The 23,736-nt window shown below is 40.6% G+C and overlaps 1 protein-coding gene and 1 long non-coding RNA gene across 2 annotated transcripts; both read left to right on the top strand.

Annotated features, from left to right (window-relative positions):
* Nucleotides 1–985: 985 nt before the first annotated feature.
* On the top strand, nt 986–2,681 carry LOC118557938. Its single transcript, XR_004928137.1, has 3 exons — nt 986–1,026; nt 2,247–2,577; nt 2,672–2,681. It is a non-coding gene; the product is annotated as an uncharacterized LOC118557938 (long non-coding RNA).
* Nucleotides 2,682–14,611: 11,930 nt separating this feature from the next.
* Nucleotides 14,612–20,549, top strand: LOC118556246 (hemopexin-like). Its single transcript, XM_036128225.1, has 10 exons — nt 14,612–14,730; nt 15,169–15,188; nt 16,705–16,800; nt 16,918–17,060; nt 17,155–17,308; nt 17,401–17,613; nt 17,716–17,808; nt 19,683–19,813; nt 19,923–20,070; nt 20,175–20,549. Exons 1-10 carry the CDS (start codon nt 14,672–14,674, stop codon nt 20,399–20,401), a joined length of 1,284 nt encoding a protein of 427 aa, XP_035984118.1. The 5' UTR covers nt 14,612–14,671; the 3' UTR covers nt 20,402–20,549.
* Nucleotides 20,550–23,736: the final 3,187 nt, after the last annotated feature.

Genomic DNA, 23,736 nt, shown 5'->3' with positions numbered 1-23,736 from the left:
GTGGGGCGCGCCCCCTACGGGTGGCGTGATTGTATTGCAGTGGGGGCGCAAGAGTATGGGGCTAAAATAGTAGCTTTAACATTTGCAAATGTGTGTGGAGAGTTGTGTGTCTGTATCTCGATTTGTGCGTGTGCAGTGGGATTTGTAAATGTGTGAGAAGATTTGAGTGTCTGTACAACAATCTGCAAATGTGTAAAACTACTTGTGTGTAATCCGTTTTGCAAATGTGTAAAAAATCCACAAATCTGTATTCAGATCTGCAAATGTGTACAGAGATTTGCAAATGTGTAAAAAATCCACAAACCTGTATTCAGATCTGCAAATGTGTACAGAGATTTGCAAATGTGTAAAAAATCCACAAATCTGTATTCAGATCTGCAAATGTGTACTGAGATTTGCAAATGTGTAAAAAATCCACAAATCTGTATTCAGATCTGCAAATGTGTACTGAGATTCGCAAATGTGTAGATCAATCTGTAAGCACACACAGAGACACTTGTGTCTGAAGTGTTTTTGCTTCAAGACCCAGAAATACAGACAAATCATTGGTTACAAGTCAAGCGGTTTTTCGGTTGGCTCTCTTTACACACGTGATTTTTGCTACTGTTCTGCCGCGTGAGATGCACAAATGCGTGGAAGGATTTGTATGCGTATCTTTTCGATTTGTGTCCCCTTGCGCAGACTCACAGGCTCACAGGCACACAGGCTGCCTCTTCCGGCTGTGGGAGGTCACGTGACTTTCAAGGATTTTACCAAAGCGTTTTGCTTCCAGACGGCTGATAAGACAACTTGTTATAACTATATAACTTTCTCCCTTTAACGGCAAAGGTTTCTTGTTTTAATGAGAGACTTATCTTGCTAAAACCAGATAATTGTCTCATCATAACAACGCAACATATCCCGGCATCAGCTCGCGGGATATTTGAGTGTCATGGAGAAGAGGAGAGACGGAGGGGCGCCTTTTATTTCTTTTTAAAAAGTCGTCATTGGTCGGAGGAATGTATTTCTGCACTGAGGAGTGACAAGGTAAGTCGTGCATATACAGCAAGTCCTCTACTTGAAATTTTATCAATTCGGCAGTTATTTATATTTAACAACTATGCTATGGAAACAAGTTGCATCACTGTAGTACAGTCTCTGGCTCCGTTTACACGGTGAAAACAGGTTTGCGTTGCCTTTGTACTCTCCATTTACACACTACAAGGTTTAACTGTTGCTTAGGGGGGGCTTTCAGCTATAGCTGTGGGTTTATTTACAACAGTTTGCAGCCGAAACAGTCCTCCGCCAGCCGCTGTTTTCTTCTTCTGGGCAATTTGACCCGGAGCTTCAAAAATCACAGTGCTACTAGTGGTGCGTTATGGGAATTACACCGTTTAAGTACTCTAAACAGGGCCTGTGACTGCAAAAGTACCTATGCCTTTATGTATTTGAATTAAATGTAATTAAAATAAATTTTAATTCGACACTCGTAAGGCTAATTAAAAGTATGTGTATTCTACACAATAAAAGTGAGGCTAGATAAAGCTACATTTATCCATATTTTATTGTGTCAAAACAAAGTGATGAATACAGAGCTTTCTAATGTGACTATTCACAAGCCAGTAAAGGACAGCTATTTATATCAGATCCATTAATAAACCCAGTCAACTACTGCTTTATGCTTTAATAAGGAGAAAAGCAAAAACTGATAATCGATTATTATTGCTGCAAATTCAAAAGTTAATATCAGAATTTATCAATAAAAGCACCTGGCAGGAAGGCACAACTGTTCTCAGTTTATTAGTTGTTGCATTTGTTTTTTCTGATGTCTTTTTAAACTTACTCAGAAAAGAAAACAAATCTTAATCAACAACATTGTTGCATTGCAGTCTAGGTTTGAGCAATTAAACATTGATCCAGTCTAACCTTTAATCACAATTTTAAACAGTAGCTATTCTACTTCTGATGGGAATTCTGTAAAAGTACTTTTTAAAATTCCCATAAACAAAAACGTTAAGGAGGACCAGGATTAAGATAGCTACATTAAAAATACAGCCAGAAAATCATGAATGTTCTCTTTTGCATCTTAGAATGCCTGTGCATTTGATCTGACACAAAATTTAAATAATTTGGAATATTTAGCTTCTCACATTTAGCAGAACTAACGTGCTCAATTTTTAGAAAGAGTAAATTAATTGTTATTTTTACCTTTTGTTTAAAATAAAAAACTTGAAAGAACGATAACAAAATCTCTGCTGTGTTTACAGGTTGGCATCTCTAAAGCTGAATACATGGATGGTGCTGTCCAAAAGTTACTGCTGGATATTTTCTTCCAGCAGTAACAGAGGGGGTACCACAGCCAGAATTCATATCGACATGGAGACAGAGAATGGTACAATGAAAGACATTCAAAGATTTTTGCGTCTTGATGACAGCTATCCTGAAAACTACTTTATTGTGGGATCCAGCACCCACAGCCAGCACATCAACAGCCAGTACTGGATGAACCTTTTTCAAAAACTGAAGAATACAGATTACTTTACTGGTGACTTCTTGGATAAGCAGCCAATTCTACTCACCTGTTTAAATATCACTGAGGTGTGTTTGAATGTAAAAGATAAATACTATATGATATATGCTTTTAAATATGGAGTATGTACTTTAAGAACTTGTTTATTTTCTTGTCTTTCAGGAACAACTCTTAAAGTGGTTCACTTATGGAACATAATTCGTAAGATTAGAGATACTATTGCTCCAAGTTGCCGGTCCTACATGATGTATACCCTTCCACGGCTTTTTGGTGAACAAGACAATCTCATACAGGTTTCTGAGCAAGCGGCGGGAACTTGCACAGTCCAACGTCTTCAGAGGACCGTTCACACGTGATGAGACAGTTCGAAGTATCATACCTTCTGATGACAGAGAACTTTCTTCATGCACCGTCCACACATGATGAAACAATTGAGTTATGCTTATTTTTAAGAGCTAATATACGCACAAACCTGTGACACGTGATATTTTCTTGTAAAAAAAAAAAGAGTTTGTGGAGCAAATGACCTTGTGAGCCTGTTCAGAATGAACCTGTCACTTTCCCACACAGTCAGAAATAGGCAGCTGCAGACCCCACAACCCATAAAGGACAGGCAGTCAAAGAAATACAGATGGAGGGGAAAAAAACAGACCTCTGTTTTCTTCGATTCCCATGTACTTAAAGGTTTCATCATGATGTACATAACTTTTTGAATTTTGCTGCTAGGTTTTATATTTTCTGTGATTCTTGTTGTGTTTGACAGTAAATATATGCTGCTACATATATTAGGACAATAACAAGAAATCTAACTTCACATTTGCCTTGTGATCTATCATGCAGGACACAAAATGTTTAAATGACATGTTCTGTAAACCCCACCACTGCTCCTCATATTCAAGACATACTTTTTATATTTATAACAGCAAGACTTATAGTTCTCTGTTACTGAACACTGAGACCCAAGTTATGTACTGTTTGACAATGACGATATGGTCGAATGACATATGAAAACCTTTAATGAATCTTTGGTAAAAACCCATTACAAAATGAAGTGTTATGGTTTGTGATCAAACCAACTCATTCTTTCCTTAGAAACATAACATTATACTGCAATGTTACATCAACTCACAGAAGAACATACATTAAAAGTACCTTTAACAAGTGCTCTGAAAGATCCTTTTGAAAGGAAGTTTTCTACCTCCAGAAGATGACCAAACTAGAACATGATCTATGAGTATTAAAAAGATGAATACATGGATCTCAAAATTGAACATGAGAAAATCCTTTTACATACAACAGACAAAAGTCTTTGTTAGAATTCTGGGCACTATTGCGCTCAAAGCATTTATCAATTTTACAATCAACTTTGAAGAATATAAAAAACATAATGCCCTATGGAAAGAAAAGGAAAATAAGTACAGTTTAAACACATGCTTCAGAATTTTTACCTTAAAGAAGCTTCATAGCAACAGCAATAATTTGACTTCAAAACTTGTATTTCACAATGTTGGAGTAATCATTTTAATCAGTATTTTTGCTCTATATCTTTGTCAGCAAAAAGAAAAACTAACTGACTCTATTGTGGCTCACTTCCATATGTTCCTGAAAACATGACCATTTTGAGTCAAATGGTAAACTTTCTTTTGAAATATATTACATAGTGGTATTACCTGAAACCAAAAACATTTTAGATCAAATTGGACTTTTTCCATGAAGATTTCCATGAAAAGAGTTTTTCAAGCAATGTCTGTCGAAGGACACCTCTTTCACCTTTCCCTTGGTACTCGGAGCAAAATCTCTGGGTGGCAATTCTGTCAGCGTAGGTGGGAATATAGATGGCCAAGCTCTCATCATCCATGCTTGCTATAGCTGATATGTCTACAAGCACAATGAAATTATGGTTAATATAAAAAAGAAATAAACTAAAAAGACTCTTTTAAGCACATGATTATTAATCTTTACAGCAGAATTTATGATTATATGCATGACATGTTTTAAAAAAATTAAGCTGCTTATCCGTATGTATGTCAGCCTATCTCATTAACATACATGAAGAACTTTTGCAGTCACAGGCCCTGTTTAGAGTACTTAAACGGTGTAATTCCCATAACGCACCACTAGTAGTGCTGTGATTTTTGAAGCTCCGGGTCAAATTGCCCAGAAGAAGAAAACAGCGGCTGGCGGAGGACTGTTTCGGCTGCAAACTGTTGTAAATAAACCCACAGCTATAGCTGAAAGCCCCCCCTAAGCAACAGTTAAACCTTGTAGTGTGTAAATGGAGAGTACAAAGGCAACGCAAACCTGTTTTCACCGTGTAAACGGAGCCAGAGACTGTACTACAGTGATGCAACTTGTTTCCATAGCATAGTTGTTAAATATAAATAACTGCCGAATTGATAAAATTTCAAGTAGAGGACTTGCTGTATATGCACGACTTACCTTGTCACTCCTCAGTGCAGAAATACATTCCTCCGACCAATGACGACTTTTTAAAAAGAAATAAAAGGCGCCCCTCCGTCTCTCCTCTTCTCCATGACACTCAAATATCCCGCGAGCTGATGCCGGGATATGTTGCGTTGTTATGATGAGACAATTATCTGGTTTTAGCAAGATAAGTCTCTCATTAAAACAAGAAACCTTTGCCGTTAAAGGGAGAAAGTTATATAGTTATAACAAGTTGTCTTATCAGCCGTCTGGAAGCAAAACGCTTTGGTAAAATCCTTGAAAGTCACGTGACCTCCCACAGCCGGAAGAGACAGCCTGTGTGCCTGTGAGCCTGCGCTCAGGGCAGTATGTGAGCCTTTGAGCCTGTGAGTCTGCGCAAGGGGACACAAATCGAAAAGATACGCATACAAATCCTTCCACGCATTTGTGCATCTCACGCGGCAGAACAGTAGCAAAAATCACGTGTGTAAAGAGAGCCAACCGAAAAACCGCTTGACTTGTAACCAATGATTTGTCTGTATTTCTGGGTCTTGAAGCAAAAACACTTCAGACACAAGTGTCTCTGTGTGTGCTTACAGATTGATCTACACATTTGCGAATCTCAGTACACATTTGCAGATCTGAATACAGATTTGTGGATTTTTTACACATTTGCAAATCTCAGTACACATTTGCAGATCTGAATACAGATTTGTGGATTTTTTACACATTTGCAAATCTCTGTACACATTTGCAGATCTGAATACAGGTTTGTGGATTTTTTACACATTTGCAAATCTCTGTACACATTTGCAGATCTGAATACAGATTTGTGGATTTTTTACACATTTGCAAAACGGATTACACACAAGTAGTTTTACACATTTGCAGATTGTTGTACAGACACTCAAATCTTCTCACACATTTACAAATCCCACTGCACACGCACAAATCGAGATACAGACACACAACTCTCCACACACATTTGCAAATGTTAAAGCTACTATTTTAGCCCCATACAAGAGCAGCCTCTCCCCACTGGAGTGTGGATTTTCTTCTGGTAAAAAAAAAAATTTCAATGGTTAATGGGATTTTAACATTTCAGCCTGTTCCTCAGGCTACAGACTTACTTTGCATAGTGAACATTAGTCTTTCAGGCCCATTGAACCAGACCTCTGGGCCTCCTGCTGTCCATGTGTTACTGGACAGTCAGTTTGACCTTGTTATTAATAAAAACTTAAATCTGGTTTAATTGTGAGGCTACTGCCTTCTACTGCTGCCTGTTTGAATGTCTCAATGGCTGCAAATCAAGACTGGGCTGGTCTTTTGATCACAGTTGGATTTGATTTTGGGACCAGTATAGGCGCGTCTGGAGTTTTAAAACAGTACACAGTTGAAATAATGCAAAATTGTTGAATAAGACGTTTGATAACCATACTGATTATATCCCACATTTCAACAAAGATTATAGAAAGTAAGAGGTGCACTTAAATACTGCATAAAGATATCACCTGGGCTATAAATCGTTAGGTTAATAGGCTGACATCAATACATCTTGATAGAGCACACTCACCACACTGATCTTATTTTACACCTTATGCGTTATTAAAATCACTAATAATACAGATTAAAAGCACCCCAAACTCACCATTGCTGTTCACTTACTACCAAAGGGCCCATGTTGTCTGTTGTTCTTCCAAAACATCCACTTCTGCCCGAAGCGGTCGTCAAACTTCAGCATTTTACGGTTCATCCTTGACCTAAAAAGGTTTTAGAGGATCGGAAAGAGCTTTCAGCGAAGACAGCTGATGTGGTTCAGAGCAGCGTCACAAAAACTCGCTGCCTTTCTGAAAGCAACCTTGTTGCTCCAGGTGTGGCATTCATTGCTGAGAACTAGTCGGGGACATCAAATCGGGCAACTTCAAGGGAAAATGTTTCTGAAAAGCGCAGAGTAGTCAGGGTCCACTGTGAAACGCAAAGCCCCATCTGCAGAAAGGACCTCAAGCTGATTCAGAGGCACTAATCACTAAAGCAGAATCATACCGGTGGTCTAGACTCTAGAGCATGCTTCCTGTTTAATTAATGCTTTGTTTGGCATTTTAGAGCCACTGTAATCCACCATGTCTGCATGCGCTAGCACAGGGAGGGTGGAAGGGGTGAGATGGGCGTGCGACAGCGTGAAGGGAGGAGGGAAGATGAACCGGTGACCGCAGCGCAGAGCAGAGCAGAGCGAGCAGGAAAGGAAGAAGCACTTACCTTGAACTCAGGTACGTCCACCTAAATTAGCAGTCATTACAAACGCGCACATGAGTAATTGTCAGCGCTGCGTCTTAGAGCTTAAATGAAAAATCCTGTATGTAAGAAATAGTGAGGATAAAAAGGTATTAATATGATTAAATGTATTTTCTTTTTTTTATCTAACTTGAAGTAGACCTGAATTGTCCTTTCCACAAGTATTATTGTCTTTTCCTGCGCTCAGGTTTAGTTTGTGTAACTGGCAGTGAATGGCTACATTGTTGAGTTTTGCTGTGTTGGAACCTTTCTGAATAATCTCCTCAATTATGAATGGTATCATATAAGCTACAGACCCAGCGCCTCAGCTAAAGTGGCCCTGTAACTTAGCAACTGGGGCCTCTCATATGACGTCGAAGTGGGGTAACTTCAGACGACCCAACTTTTCCGACCCTGAGGGTCGAAAGAATTTGTTGTTGACATGCAAGTGGAAGTTGAAGTCACTCGGACTGACACATTTATATTTGCACATGATTAGATGGTTTCTAAAATGTTTTTTTTTTTTTTTGTATTGGAACCTGAAATAATTAATTGAGAAGAGGAGGTCACATGTTTCCAGGGCTCCCTTTGTGTAAGCATGTGGAGGTAAACCGACACCTGCCTCTTTCATCTCTGCAAAAACCTTTTCACTCTTCTTCTGTTAAAAGGCACCCAGATCCAGAGTGGTAACATTAGAACCCCTTAAAGTAAAAAAATAAATAAAAAGTCATATTGCCAGCACAAACAAGTATTTTCTATAGCTTTCATATGATATAGACCAACAGAATGTAGTGCATAGCTGTGAAATGGAAGGACGAGCACGTGGTTTTCAAATGCTTTTCCAAATTTAATTTACAAAATTTAGCGGTGCATTTATCCCCCTTTATGCTGACACCCCTAAATAAAATCCCAGGATACCAACTCCCTTCAGAAGTCAATTAATAAGTAAATATAGTCTGAATAATTTAATTTCAGTATAAACAGAGAATATCCCAAGCTTTGAACGTCTGATGGTGTTCAATCCACCATCCCAACTGTGACACAGGGTGGTGGCAGCATTATGCTGGGGGGACGGTTTTCTTCATCAGGGACAATGAAGCGTATCACATTGATGGTTGGAATGAAATATGGAGCAATCCTACTGGAAAATCCGTCAGAGATTGAAAACTGGTTGTGATTGGGGCAGAGTGTACCCCTTCCAGCAGGACAATAGTCCCAAACACAGAGGTAGACCTTATAGTGGCCCAGTCAAAGTCCAGACCTAAAAATGTTGACCTAAAAACCATGTAGAATTTTACTTCAGTTTCACAATCCTGTACTGATTTGTTTTAGACCACCTAGCTGCTGTAATATCACAAAAAGTATTTTTTTAGGCACCCAAAACACGCAGTTACCAACTTAAACATGATTCATGAATTTATGGCAACAGAAGAGAAAAATAAGCTAATTGAATATACTGACCTCCCTGGAGTAAATGCTGGATTCATCCATGAAAAATGTTGATTAGATTAGTAGGTGGTCTGAATACATAATTGCCCTCCTCTTAGAAAAAGAACATTGGCAACCTGAGAGCACTTTAGAGTCCCCAATAAGAAACCAAATCTTGTCCAGGCGAGGTAAAGTTACTTGCGTCCCAGTTTTAAAACAGCTACTCGTCCTTTCGGGGTTTGTGCAAACCTCAGTCAGCAGGTAGGTCAGATAGATTTCCTGATGGACGGAGAAAGTAATGGCCAACACAACAAAGAGTGACTTGTCTCGGTGATGAATGGTGTTACAATCTATTACTTAAACGGCCCTGTTGGCTACAAATGATGGTGTTTTTGTATGATTTATTCATTCATTCGAATGAATCAAAGAATAGTCAAAATGGCAAAAATCAGCTCCAAGGTGATAATATCAGATCTACACTGACTTGTAAGTACTGTAACAATTAGAAGACGCTTGTTTAAAGCCAACCTATTGACAGTAAGATTCGGCGCAAAGTCCCAAAAAAAGATTAGATGGGCTCAAGAGGGGACAGTGTGTCAGATGCTGCTACTTAATTAAATTAAAATATGCCACAGCATGGCATCTCAGACTCTGGCATCACGATATGGGGAGGTTTCTCATAATACTCTTGTTTATCGCATACCACGGATCAAGGATCGGATCTAAATAGTTGAAGAGGGCATGTTGCCCAATACTGAAGAGGAAGCAGCCTTGAAATGTGAGGTGAGGACCCCAACCACATCAATAGGAGATCAACATCTTTGGTCCAAACCAAAAAGAGTTGCCAGTTGAATCCCCATACCTTAATTCATAGAAGAACTATGGGATGTAGCCTAATTGTAGCCTAATTGTCTATGGGCTTGAATAGCAGTTTAGACCTACTCAAGCTAAATCCTCAAGCATTTTTTTCCATTTACACAGGGAATGTAAGGGCAGTCTACAGTCTACATTATCAGTCTACAGTTTCTGTAGACTGATAATCCTGGTAAATTTTATGAAATTTTATCCAATAGAACAGAACAGGATTTTTGAAAGATTGTATGCTTTACTCACTTTTTTAAACACACTGCTATGAGTATAATATACCACACTGTTTTACTTAGCAACATCTCTTTATCTCCACAGACACAGCGGAGACAAAGGGTGCTCATTCAAAATGATAATGAGGTCTTACGCCGAGAGAAAAGCTCTCCCTGGCTTCTCAGCCTTACTGACACTCCACACTCCAAAAGAGAGAGACGTGACCTCCTCATCACCTGTGCACCTTACACCAAGGGACTCCATCTTTACACCACGTTCTTCTACTTTATCCCCTCCTTGGGTGACAGCGGCACTTTCGACACTGGAGAAAGGAGAACGAGAACTTCAGAGCCTAAGGGAGCGACAGCAAACCGAAGTGGAAGAGGTAAACCGTGAACTGGACGATGCAGTGATTGAAGCTCAGCGAGAAGAGCGTCGCCTTCTTGAAAAGGTGGAGCAGGACTACAGGGAAGCCCAGCGACACCTTAGACAAGTGAAGAGAGAAAATGCTGCAGCTGTGAGAGTTGTGCAGTCACTGGTGGATCAGCAAATTCGTAAAATTGGACAGTTGAAGGAACAGATCCAGATATGGGGTTATATGGCTGATGGATCAAACAAAAATCAGCTTCAAAGAGGCGTAGAAGAGCTCACACAGCCATGGGAAATCTCTCTAACACTGAAAAGGGTCAGTTTTCTATCACGCCCCCAGTATAAGACTTTGAATTTTGGGGAGGTTGATATTCATGAACAGGGTATGACCTACCACATTGGAGTCTGCGGTGACCAAGGACACAAATGTGCCTTGCACTCGGGTGACACAGATTTCTCAAACATAAATCCTCGTGAAATCCGAAAGGAACCCCAACCAAACAGGGGCGGGCAAAGGAGCAGCCCAGTGGAGAACACCGGGGCAAACAATGGGAACTTTCGTGTTGTCCGGAAACTTCATCTGTCAAGCTCTACAGAGAATGAGGATGAGCCCAGACCAACAAAGTCTTCCATTCAAAGGAGTCGTGGTGTTTCAGAATCTTCACAAGACGAAGAGGTAGAATCAGTGTGTTCAGACTCACAAGGGCAAGATCTGTTCCTGGCTATTCCAGTTGTCTCCAGTCAAGCAGAATCAGAAGGAGACGAGTCCGACTGCAGACAAAATGAAATAAAAAGACGCAACACAGTGAAAGGTAAAAGACGACAGAAAGCCCTTGTTATGGTCTCGTGCAAAGAACCATCATGCCCCCTGGGAGAAAAGGATGATAAAAGGAGCAATGCAACAGCTTTCCCAAAGGCCAGATGTAAGGATTCTGTCTGCAGACATAGTCTTATAGACCTTTCTACAAAACGTATTTCTCTTTCGCAACAAAGCCTCTCAAAGAAGAATGCCTTAACGGAAATGACATTGGAGAGTGGAAGCCCTTCATCTCCAGTGGACAGTGAAGATTCCTGCAACACCTACACTGTAGATACTCCAGAGAACGGATCTCCTAAGCAGGGCCCTTACTGGTCAACCTGCACCACTGATCTGTCTAGTAAGGAACAGCCTTTGATTGACGATGACAAGATTGAGTGCAGAAAAACGAGAAGAGTCAGTAGAATGCGTCTTGCCTCGGAGCCTTCCACATTTGAGAAAGGCCAAGGAAACTTCACAAAATCTAACAAGAGCATCATCAGCCCTAAAAGGCAATCAACATCTCAAACTCGGGTTTCACATAGTTTAGGTGTAAACCGCGTAAGCAGATCTCTTTCCATGTCAGCCATCTGTGGTGATAAACTAAAACAAGATCCACAATTGGTGCTATGCACCAAGGACAAGAAAGACACAGTTGACGTGCCTTTTGGGGAATTGGAGGAAGGGATTGGTTCAGCTGCCTTTGACTCAGCTTACCTGGTCAAACAGTTTGGTAAACAAGGCTCAGGCAGAACTGACTTCAATCTGCCAAGTGGTGTCCATGCAACTGCCAGAGGGCAGCTGTTTGTGGTGGACTGCGGCAATGCTCGAATCCAAGTGACAGATCTCCAGAAGAACATTGTGCAGCAAGTCTCTCCCTCGGGATCAGAAAGGTCTTCCCGTATCTGCAACTACTTTGATGTGGCTGCAAATTCAAAAGGCCTCATAGCCTTGACCTGTGCTGCAGAGCGAGCATTGTTGGTGTTCAGCCGTCATGGACGCCTCCTGCAAACATTTGGTGGCACCGTGACTGGTTCCACAAATGAAGAGTTGGATGCTCCGAGAGGGGTCACAGTTACAAGTCAAGATGAATTTGTAGTTGCTGACATTAAGCGCGGCTCCTTGACTGCCTTAAAGTTGGACCCCAAAACTGGGGCTAGGTTAGAGCGCACAGTTGTAACCGGGTATCACAGACCCTACTTGGTGGCAGCCTGTCTCACCACTGGGCTTATGGCAGTTTCAGAAAGAGGTAATGAAACTGGTCGGGTTCCATGCATCCGAGTCCTGGAACCTGGGTGGAACACTATCAGAATCCTGGGTGTGTGCTCTGGCCTGGGTCCTGTCCTGACCTGCCCCTGGGGCCTTTGCATCGACCGTGATGGGGACGTCTTAGTGGCAGACTGGGGAAAGCAACACCACCGTGTACTCATCTACCCATCAAAGGGTGTGGGCCGGCCTCTTGTGTCAGACAACCTCAACAGCCCACGTGGGCTGGCGCTTCTCCCAGATGGCCATATGGTTGTGTCAGACAGCATGAATCACTGCATTAAGATATACCGCTACAAATGAACCGCAGAAGGTGGCAAGACCACAACAGACCTGTGTTCATAGTTAAATTTGTGGCCTGGGGAATTTTTCTTTGCCATTCTGTACCGCTGCAGTTTTGGTTAAGTGCTTAAGTCTTTTCTTAAAAATAAAAATAAGTCATCATTCCTAGAATGTTTCCCAACAGCCTTGCATCAATATGTACCTGACAGGGGGATGTTTCATGCTTTCCTTGTCGGTTTGAAGTAATTTTCTTTAATCTGATCCTTGTCTTTTCAAAAGGAGATATAAAATGCTAAATCCTCTTTTTTCAGCCCTTAATTACATTTGTTGCATACTTGGAGTCTCTTTGTACTTGGAATTAAATCTTTCTAGGTGCTGCATAGAAATCTTTTTATTATGTTTGGGTCATATTTTTCAAGCTGTTAAGTTTTCTCTATTTTCCATTTTGTTTTATGAAAAATTACATCACAGTATTTGCTGCAGAATTGCTAAACAAGATTATGGACTTCCAGCTCACCAATTTCGGAAATCTGAAAATGTGTGTTTCGCTATGATTTTGTAGTCCAAGCTCAAGATGCTGAAGCTACAAGTGGATAAGTAAAAAAGGTTCGGTTGTTGTGGATTAACGCACACAATTCATCACACCTTCCCCCAGCATGCTACAAAAATGGCCGAACCGAGTGGATTGGAATGCTCTGTGAACTGAAGGGGGAGGGTGTGAAGCACCTCCGTTGCATTTAAAGAGACAGCACCAAAACCAGTTGTTATCAGATGAACATCAGAACAGGGGTAAAAGAAGGGCTGTGGGGCAACACAGTCAGACCAAAGCATTGCAGTTCTACTTTATATCGACCACAACTGAACTCGCCTCTCGCCCAGTGAACGCTGGAGATAGGCACCAGCAACCCACGCCACACCATGAGGGATTAAGCGGGTCAGAAAATGGATGTATGGATGTCCCCTTTAAGCTGTTAGTAGTAGTATAGAAGAGTACAACAACATACAAGGAAACAAAAGGATAGTACCTTTCTGAATTGTGTTTTTCTCTAAAAATCACCTATACAGCAAAAATTATCTTGATGCAGTTTCAATTATATGTGAATCCTCCATGTATCAAAATAACTAAATAAAAACATTGAAATGAATTGAAGAGTTTATGTATTTTGTTAATTATTTAGGGCAGGGGTCTGCAACCTGTCTGTAACCTAATGATAATAAATGCAGGTTTTATCAGTTTTTTCTTGGAATAATTGCTTTTAATTTTCACAACAGAATGATGCTAAAAGGGCCAGTAATATTTCATTTTAAATCAATATTTTTTCATTATGTTGGAAACTATGATTTTTTTTCTACATCATTATCCACAAGTATCAACATCCCGTCCATCGTCTTTTTTTAAACCTCAAAACAGACGTTTCTTTAATGATGACAACATATTTCCTACACTAGATCTTTATCAAAAATTATAATTTTTCTTTTTTCAAAAGGCCAGGTGACATTTGTGACTCTGAACGAGTTTAATTCAAGTGGACTGTAGGCAAAATGGCTCTTTGGACTGTGAAGGTTGCAGGTCCCCTGATTTAGGGGATCGGTCACTAGTTAAAGTTGTTTAACGCCATGTACTATTTGGTTTTCTTTGTAAAAAGTGTTAAATATTTATTGTTTAAATCTTGTATTATTTTAATAGACCTTAAAATATTTCTAATCGTATACAACCTGAAAGACTAAGCAAACAAATGACCATGATAGGTCCCAAATCCTGACTTGACCAAAACAAAAATTTCAAACTTACAGTTTGTAAAATATTAACTAAATGGACCAGTTACGTTTTTTGCAAAATAAGCAAAAATGGTCACCAGAGTGGCTGCTTTTACCCCTTTTATCATAACATATACAGTCAAAAACCTTTAAAAGAACTTGAGTACATTCCATTGCAGGGGCGTAAGAGATAATTATGCAACAACAAAACTTTTGCCTCCCTATTTGTGCAAACACACAGTCAAGCACATGCAAGCTCAGAGTTTCCCAACTGGTCCACCTGGGTACACACACACACACACACACACACACACACACACACACACACACACACACACACACACACACACACACACACACACACACACACACACACACACACACACACACAGGAGTATAAAGGCACAGGTTCAACGCCTACTGGGGCTACACTTCCCAGCTCAGTTCCACTGTGAGACGGCACATCTGAGGGGATCAGGAGAGCAAACATGGTCACCAGAACTCTGTTTCTGTGCGTACTGTTCGCCGTCTCCTCCGCAGCACCACTGTAAGTACTGACAGACTACTTTTTAGTACCATTGTTAAAAATCACAACAATTTGTATGTTAAAAGTTAACCTAAAATTTAAAATCTTTAAAGCATGAGGTATGGTAAATTTATTCCTTTTCTAAGCAGCATTTACACAGAACCCAAAACCTTTTTCTATTCAGGTCTGATAAATGTAATGTTTTTGGTCTTCCCCCTACTGATTTCCCTGTATTAGCCAGACTTTTGAAGTTACCATCGATTGGGTTACACAATTTTGTTTGGAGGTTCACAAAGTTCAGCTGCTGGATCGATAAACCAGGCCCACGAGTGCTCCATCATCTATTTGTCAAAGTGCTGGTGTCATTGATTGACTGATGACTCAGCGTTTAGAAATTACACCACATTTAATGTTTTACTGAAGGACAAAAAAAAGTAATGTGATTTTTATCGTCCACAGACAAGATGCAGCAGTAGAAGGTAAGTCCTTATGGTCTTAATTACTCACGTAATCAGTTTCTCGCAAAAGTATTTCACTTTTTTCAAACATACATTAGATTCATAGTTATGTCACATCTTAAGAGTTATAGGCCTTGAAATGTGATGATGTCCCTACAATCCTTGTCATTGCTAACAATCTCCTTATGAGGACATGATCTAGAAATGTGTCCATCCATATATTTGTTGCCTTTAAACCTAGAAATAAAACTGATTGTTTGATCACATATTCTCAGTTAGATTGAGGTCTGGACTTTGACGGTGCCATTCCAACACATTAAAATGTTTCCACTAGCTTTAGCAGTCTGGGTCGGGTCATTGTCCCACTGGAGGTTGAACCTCTGTCCCAGTCTCAAATCACAGGCAGACTGATATGTTCTGCCTGTCAGTATCCCTGTACTTAGCACCATCCAGCTTTCCCTCGACTCGGACCAGTTTCCCAGTACCTGCAGACAGAAAAACACCCGCACACCATGACTCTACCACCACCATGTTTCACTGGGGGGATGGTTATCACTGGCCTTCCACTTGAAAATGATTTGAAGTTGATGGAGTCTATGGTACTCTGGGAGAACATCAAATATCTGCATATTTTTTTCTAACCACACCCTGACTTGTACATCTCAATAACTTTGTCCCTGGCTTGTTAGAAGAACTCCTTGGTCTTCATGGTGTGGTGACTCTTGCTTAGTGGTGCTGCAGCCTCCGGGGCCTTTCAGAAAAGCTCTGTTTATACTGGCAGATCATGTGACACTTAGATTGCGCACAGGTGGACTTCAGTTCACCAATTAAGGGACTTTTGAAGGTGACTGGTTGCACCAGACCTTTTTAGGGGCTTCATAGCAAAGGGGACGGATAGACAAGCACATGCAAATCGTTTTTCTCATTTCGCTTTACTACTTTAGACAATTTTGGGCAGACGCATGACATAAGATTATGTCATGAAATGACATGATTATGTCATTTCTCCCCTGTGAGATCAATAAAATCTATAAAGTCTAAAGATTAAAACCATTCAAGTTACAGGTTGGAATGTAACAAAATAGGATAAAAAGTCAAGGCAGGTGAATATCTCCATCTTTTTTGGGTAACCAGGTCAGGCCTAGAAATGTAATGCAGTTATTGACATACCCCAATAAGTGTGGAGACTATGCTTCTAGCTTGCATTGCTACTGGGCTCGGTGGTCCATATTTTCAAATAATTACGTAGTGATTCCAATTCTGGTGAAACACAGCGGTGGTAGCATCAGGCTGTGAAGATGCTTTTCTTCATCAGGGATAAGGGAAGCTGGACCGAGCTCACGGGAAGATGAGTTGAGCTTGGTAATGAATCAACTGACTCAGGGGGGTTCAATATCAACGGCACACTTTTCAGATTTGTTTTATTGCACATTACATCCAAAGGGAAAACGCTTTTAGATTTTTGGTAGTTAAACATTTTAATGTTAAAAATGTGAAATAAATCTATGTTTGTAATAAATAGTATTTCATCCTTTAGATGGAGATGCTAGCCCTGCTGTTCCAGACCGATGTGCAGGTCTGGAGTTCGATGCCATCACTCCTAACGAAAAAGGAAATACTCTCTTCTTCAAAGGTCTGAGAAACCGGCAACCTCTTTTCAGTCCAACCCATTAAGCCCAACAAAAATGTTTTTTCCCCTCTATAATCCATTTAAATGTATTTAATTTATTTTACATGTTTTTCTTCTCAGGTAACTACGTGTGGACCGGCTTCACCGGTCCAGCTCAGCTCTCCACTCTGTACTTCAGGGAGCTGAACGGTCCTGTCGACGCCGCTTTCCGCATGCACAACCCTGAAAACGCGGGCGATCACGATCACATCTACCTTTTCAAGGTACGGGTCCGTCAATAAATTCAGCCGTGACTGCAGACCGGGGGCGTCTGACATGGTAGCCGATGATCAACTCTGTTGCTCCTTTACTGTCCAGGACGATAAGGTGTACAGCTACTTCAACCAAAACCTGGAGGAAGGGTATCCAAAACAAATCCAAGAAGATTTTCCGGCCATTCCCACTCACCTCGATGCTGCGGTGGAGTGTCCCAAAGGAGAGTGCATGACTGACTCGGTTTTGTTTTTTAAAGGTTTGTTGACCATTAAAATAACACTTCTCTCCCATGAGGACAAGCTTACATTCTTAACAGATCACACTAAACAGAAACTCTCCCACCTGCAGGACAGGATGTGCACGTTTATGACATCACCACAAAAACGATGAAGACCAAGACATGGTCCCACCTGCCCGCCTGCACCTCTGTTTTCCGCTGGCTCGAACACTACTACTGCTTCCACGGACAAAACTTCACCCGCTTCCACCCGGTCTCAGGAGAGGTGGTCGGCGCCTACCCTAAGGACGCCCGACATTACTTCATGAACTGCCCCAACTTTGGTGAGCTCTTTAGCGATGGAAGTTCACCGCCTACAGGGTCCGATTCAAAGAAATAACGGCGAATCTTCCTCTTCGTTTTGCTCCCGTCGCGTTTGACCGCAGGTCACGGAGGTGATCGTAAACCACTTAAGTGCCGCGACGTCAAGCTGGACGCGGTCACCACAGATGATGGAGGCAGGACGTATTTCTTTGCAGGTAACCAAATAATGGCGTTAAAAGGGAAAGTTTAATGTTTCTGTGACATGTTAGCTTTATGGTTTTATCATGCGCAACCTTACATGCATCTCATATGAAGTTAAGCGTGGGCGCATGGACTGTAGATCAGACTGGTGAAAGCCATCGTTATCTCAACCTTGCCTCTAGCATCGCCACTTCGAGGTTGGCAGTGGAAGAGTCTCAAGTTATGATGGCTTTGAGGAAAAGTATTCAACGCAAAGTCATAATAATGGGCAGTTATATAGATTTCCGAGATTAAGGCTCAAACCCTTCTTCAGACTCAAGTATTGAATAAAGCCAGCGGCAGACCCAAACATCGGATACAAAGAAAAGTCATTAAAAAATAGTCAAAATTCATCCATCGCCTGCACCGCAAAATCTTGAACTATTTAAAAGATGGCATCATATTTCAAAAACCGCTCTTCTGTTTCTAAAACTAACATTCGGGGCCCAGTAACCTGATGTTAACTCATTAGCCGCGTCATATGCCCTTGTAGTGAGTGTGCAGTAGGCTGCTTATTTTACAGACAGACATGCTAACTCTTGTCGCTTTTCTCCAATGTTTGGTTCAAAACAGCGCAAGTAAAACGACAGGATCTTATTTTAGGAATTCCTTCCTTTAGCTACTGGTTCCGGCTCAATTTGCCATTTGTATTCCTTCCTATTTCTATTTTCTGCCCGTTAAAGCATTTCATTACTTAATTCAAGGCACATAAGTTTTTAAAAAAATTCAAAACAACAAACATTTTAATACCAGACGTTAATATACTGAGTATATCCAAAAATCTAATCATAATTTGCTTTATTAAAGGGTAAAAAGTGATCTAAATCAGCCTATATGTAATAGTAGGCTTCAGGACTTCAGTGAACTACAGAAAGAGCCATTTTTCACAAGTAGTGAACACATGAAGCAGTGGTGAACCTCCCCAGGAGCGACCAAATTTGGATAAGGAGCCCACGGATGACTCATCCAGGCGGTCACAAAGGATTTTATGCATAGCAAGCCTCACTAGCCTCAGTTACAGTCAGCGTTCCTCATCCAACAATTAGAAGGAAAGGCCAAAACCATGGCTGACCACAAAGATCACTAGGGCCCATCTCACTTTCTCCAAAAGACATCCTGATGACCAAAACTAGAAAGGTACTAAATGGTGTGGGGCTCCTAATCTACCATATGCAGCCGATTGACAACTTGTGCCAACAGGGGATGAGGGGCACTCCCACACAATAAAAAAAACCTCCATACTTACTGATTAATCATTAAAAGAAGTTCAAACAACAGAAACAATGCAATGGCAAGTATTAAGCTGCTTGGAAAACCGTGATTTTGGAAATTCTTGCTAAACCTGAAACCGGGTGCTGGGGTGTGTGCATCACTGAGACAGCTGTGTTGGTTGCCTTCATTTTTCAAGGCGGAAAATGGAAAAAGTTGAAAATAACAGATGCGAGCCACCATCTGGGCTTTTTTAACGAGAGTCTCTAGCCTCTAAACTAAGCTACCAGAGGTGGAGACCAAGTCCTTACTTCCCAAGTAAGTTTAAACTCTTTATAGTCAAGACTTAACAAGTGGCAAGTCCTAGGGTTTAGATTTCAAGCCATCAACAAGTCACAATGACCCAAACAAATGTCCTACAGAGAGAAATGCTGTGTCAACGTTCTCTTCTTCAAAGCAGCACCTTTTTTTGAAAGCTACTTCTTCCCTTTCCTTCCAAGTAAGCTAACCGAATGGCGTAGGAAGCGTACACAAGGATCGAACAAAACTGAGTAATTTTACTGTTGACACGTAAACATGTTTAGCTGACAATACTTTAATGATTGACTAAATGAGCCTGCTGCCCATTTGGTCTTCTTAGGTCCAATCTACATGCGCGTGGACACCCACCGCGATGGGTTTCATGCCTTCCCAATAACCAGGGCGTGGCAGGGAGTGAATGACGGAGTCGACGCCGTTTTCTCCTACGACAGCAAAATCTACTTGATTAAGGTAGCCCTCATTTTATACATCCCCCCATGTCTTGAGTTAGTATGACATTGAAATTGGGGGGGGGGGGGACATGAAAATAAATGCCTCTTAATGCATCAAACATTCGCAGGGCGATCAGGTCTACATCTACAAAGCACATGCTCACTTCACCTTGATCGAAGGCTACCCTAAAACCGTCAAGGAGGAGCTGGGCATTGAGGGACCCGTGGATGCTGCTTTTGTGTGCCCGAACGAAAACACAGCTCACATAATTCAAGGTGAGATTTCCAGCATTTATTTCTAATGACACGTGTAGAATATTAAGTCGTCAAAGCTCAGTGGCAGCTCAGGGATAAACAGCTTCACGCGTTTCTCTCCACAGGGAACAGGATGCGGGACGTCGTCCTCACTGCCACACCCAGGGTTGTTGCCCGAGAAATGCCATTGCCGCTGTCCGACATTGACGCCGGTCTGTGCGGCGAACAGGGAATTAAAATATTCAAAGGCTCGCAGTTTTATCACTACGACAGCCCCATGATACTGGCGATGGGCCGGATTGCCCCTGTGCCCGAGGACATCACCCCTGCAATGATGGGATGCGAGGAATAGGCAACGACGAAGAAATATCGCCAAAAAAGGGGGATATGAAGTAAATGAGAAAAAAAAATGATCCCCAACTCAAAAATGAAGGCCAGAAGAAAACTGAAACGATCTCGTGTTGAGTGGAGCAAAGAGTGGAAAAGCATGGCTATATGATTTGGAACTTGAGAGACAAGCCTTGTTTCAGGAAATCATGTTTGTCTTTTAAAAATAAAAAAAGAGAACTGCCAGTCCTCCTTGTCTGTTATTTTTATCATCGCTGCAGAGGGATCTGAAACAACCGTGACTCTGAAGGTATGTCACACTCTGTCCACTAGAGGACCACCTGTCCATGTTGCACAGGGAAGAATGGGTTCTACCCAGTCTGGAAATCACTGTTATAACTCTGATCGCCAACGCTGACATTGTGTAGAGTAAGTAAGAGCACCATGAAAACTACTTTTTTTTTCTGTCTGTTGCCTTCCCTGTATAAACTCCACGAAAATATTCCTATGGCTGGAACAATAGATCTCGATTCACACAGCATAGGAAAAAAATGATGGTGTGATACAAAACTCTACAACTATGACAAGATTGGGCTGAAATGTCCCTCGCATGTTTTGAGCACTTTTGCTGCACAACTTCAATACTTATGTGGGTATTATGTGGGAACAGGGTTCCCTTAGATAGGACATTTTTTGACCAATCTGTATAACCTGATTGAATTTGACTTTAGAAAGTGCCTTGAGATGACATGTTTCATGAATTGGCGCTATATAAATAAAACTGAATTGAATTATGTGAACTTGTAGTTTATATCCAATAAATGCTCCTTTTCCGTTTCAGTTTTAAGGCAAAACACATAGCTGAATTAAACGACCTCAGAAAGTTTAACAAGGAGCTTGTAGGAAGCTTGAAGGTTCCTTTTAAGCGAGGATAAACGTTGGCCCCGCTCTTCCACCACTAAACAGACCTCAACTATTGGCATTTCTATCATGCCTGTGATTAAAAAAAAAATGGCATCATCCTTCCTTTTTTTCGCTCATTATTACAACTTACAGGGTTTTGCAAACTGCTTGTGCTCATATTGGAGCATACACTCCAGCCTATCCCGAGGTCAGGGCAGCATTAGTCGGCATTCAAGGCCTTTTCACTCCCCTGGAGAGGTCTTTGTTCAGTTAAAATCCCTGGGACTTTCAGCGAGCATAAAGGAAGCGCTGGCCTCAGCACAGATTCACGGTCGAAACAGTGAGGATTCACACGTGCATAAAAACGGGGACCTAAATGCACGCACACATGAATGGCAGACAGTACAGGCTCTTTCCATAGCATACCTAAAAGTATAATGTATCACGACCAGTTATTGGTTGAAATGTCACTTAGCTAAATTATTTTACATTTACTTCTGTATTTGAATACATTATTTACTTTTAATGGCAGTAAGATTGGCTTCAAACCTAGCTGAGGCTTTTATTCCCAAAGACTCAAAAACAGCACAACACTTTCAAGGTATAGTTCAGACTATTTGAAGCAGGATTCCACGAAGAGTTTACGTACAGTTAATAACTCACCCGAATTAGATAATTGTTTCAGTCTCTTCAGCTTGCATAAATACGGCTACGTTTCCCCCGCAGGCTAATAGAGCAAGAGCAAAACTAAAGCAGCTTTCTACCAATTTAAAAGCCTGGCTTCACATATAACAAATCCATTTATTTGGATACAATTTTATTTAAAACCAATGTTATAGCACTTTAAACGTTAATGTATTGAATTTTCATTTTTCCCATCATGCAGTTACTCAAACCGACTACAGCTACATTCTGTTTTACAGCAGGTTTCACGTAGGTTTTTCTTATGGACCATCTGTTGACCATTTACATTTTCTTTGTTGGTAAACACAAACCTTTAACAATTTTGCATGAAGCACTACAATTTTTTCAATAATAGAGTTATTAAGATGGCATAAAACTGCTTTTGTATTGGTTCCACTACAGCTAGCAGTTAGCTTCAGTCTTCATTGGCTAAACTAACCAGAAACTGAAGATATTTTATTCAGAATGTTATGTATGCTGTAGAAAGACATTGACTAAAATTAAGGCCTTACCTGTAGGAGATAATGCCTTTGACGTCTTTATTTAGGATAAATCCAGATTAGCTGATGGCCCAAGATCAAAGCAGACGTCTACATCTTAAAACATCTCCAATCCTAAACGTCATGAAACTTTATGCTAAATGCGGTTTTACAAGCCTTTAAGACGTCATATTTGCATTAGGTTCATATGCCCAGGTCAGTGATTATTGACATGGGAAAATTAAATAAACGTTCGCCAATGATCACCTTCCTGCATAAAACATGAAGCCTACTAATAAAACGGAACATGCAGATGTTCATTGTAAAAATGTATTGTTTTTACTATAACTATCTAATCCGGGGTGAAAATAGTTTTAAATTATAGCCGGTACTTTTACTAATCCCCCCCCCCCCCCCCCCCCCATTTTCCTTTGATAAATATCCAGATTAGACATTTCAGTGCAAAGTGGTCAAATTCTGCTAAAAGTGAATGCTAATTTGGTTATTTAACATGCAGTGTGGTTCACTATAGTTGCAAATGTTTGTGCTCATTTTTTGTCATTGTTTTGTGTGTCCCAAAGGTGGAACTAGGATTAGCACTGCCCACAAATGGCAGGTTTAATCATTATGAACAAGATACAGGCCAAGGGGAAGGAGAAAGTAGCTTCTCTGTTCAAGTGATAATCTTTAAATTTAAAGAGCTAAATATTAATCAGGACCTCAAAGTCGTCATCCATCAGACAGCCACCAATTAATTAGATAATCTAATGCAAACAGGAGGACAGTTTAAAGGTTCATAAATGCAGTTGGCATTATCCATCAAGATCATTTGACACTGGAGTGGTTATAAGATGGCAGACCAGCAACTTTAATCTCATTTGCTAATTATCTATTGCTTGTAAGATTTTTTTAAAAATCCCCAATATCTGAAAATTAAGAATTCTCTCATTCTTCCATTTAGCAAGTCAAAATAATTTGGGCAATCCTGATAGAAGTAAAACAAGAAAGGGTTTGCTCGGTATTCCCCAGTTTCCTGCTGGAATAGGAGAAAAGCCGGGGTAACAAAACCGTGAAGCAATGAATTTATCTTACACGAGGGTATTATTGTTAAATTTTTATCTTATTGTAAAACCGTGGTCAGTGTATACATGGATGGCAGATCCATTCACAATAATAGCATTTCTATTATATGGAATACCAAATATGATGTATAAATGTGAAGTTTTTTAATCCTTTTATATTTTGTGACTTATGTGGGTGCATAGTTTTATCTTGATTCTAAAAATAACACAAA

Source organism: Fundulus heteroclitus, chromosome 24 (genome assembly GCF_011125445.2).
Source record: "Fundulus heteroclitus isolate FHET01 chromosome 24, MU-UCD_Fhet_4.1, whole genome shotgun sequence".
In the NCBI taxonomy this organism is placed as follows: Eukaryota; Metazoa; Chordata; class Actinopteri; order Cyprinodontiformes; family Fundulidae; genus Fundulus; species Fundulus heteroclitus.
Note: the sequence above shows the minus strand (reverse complement) of the source record. Positions and strands in the feature narration are given on the sequence as shown.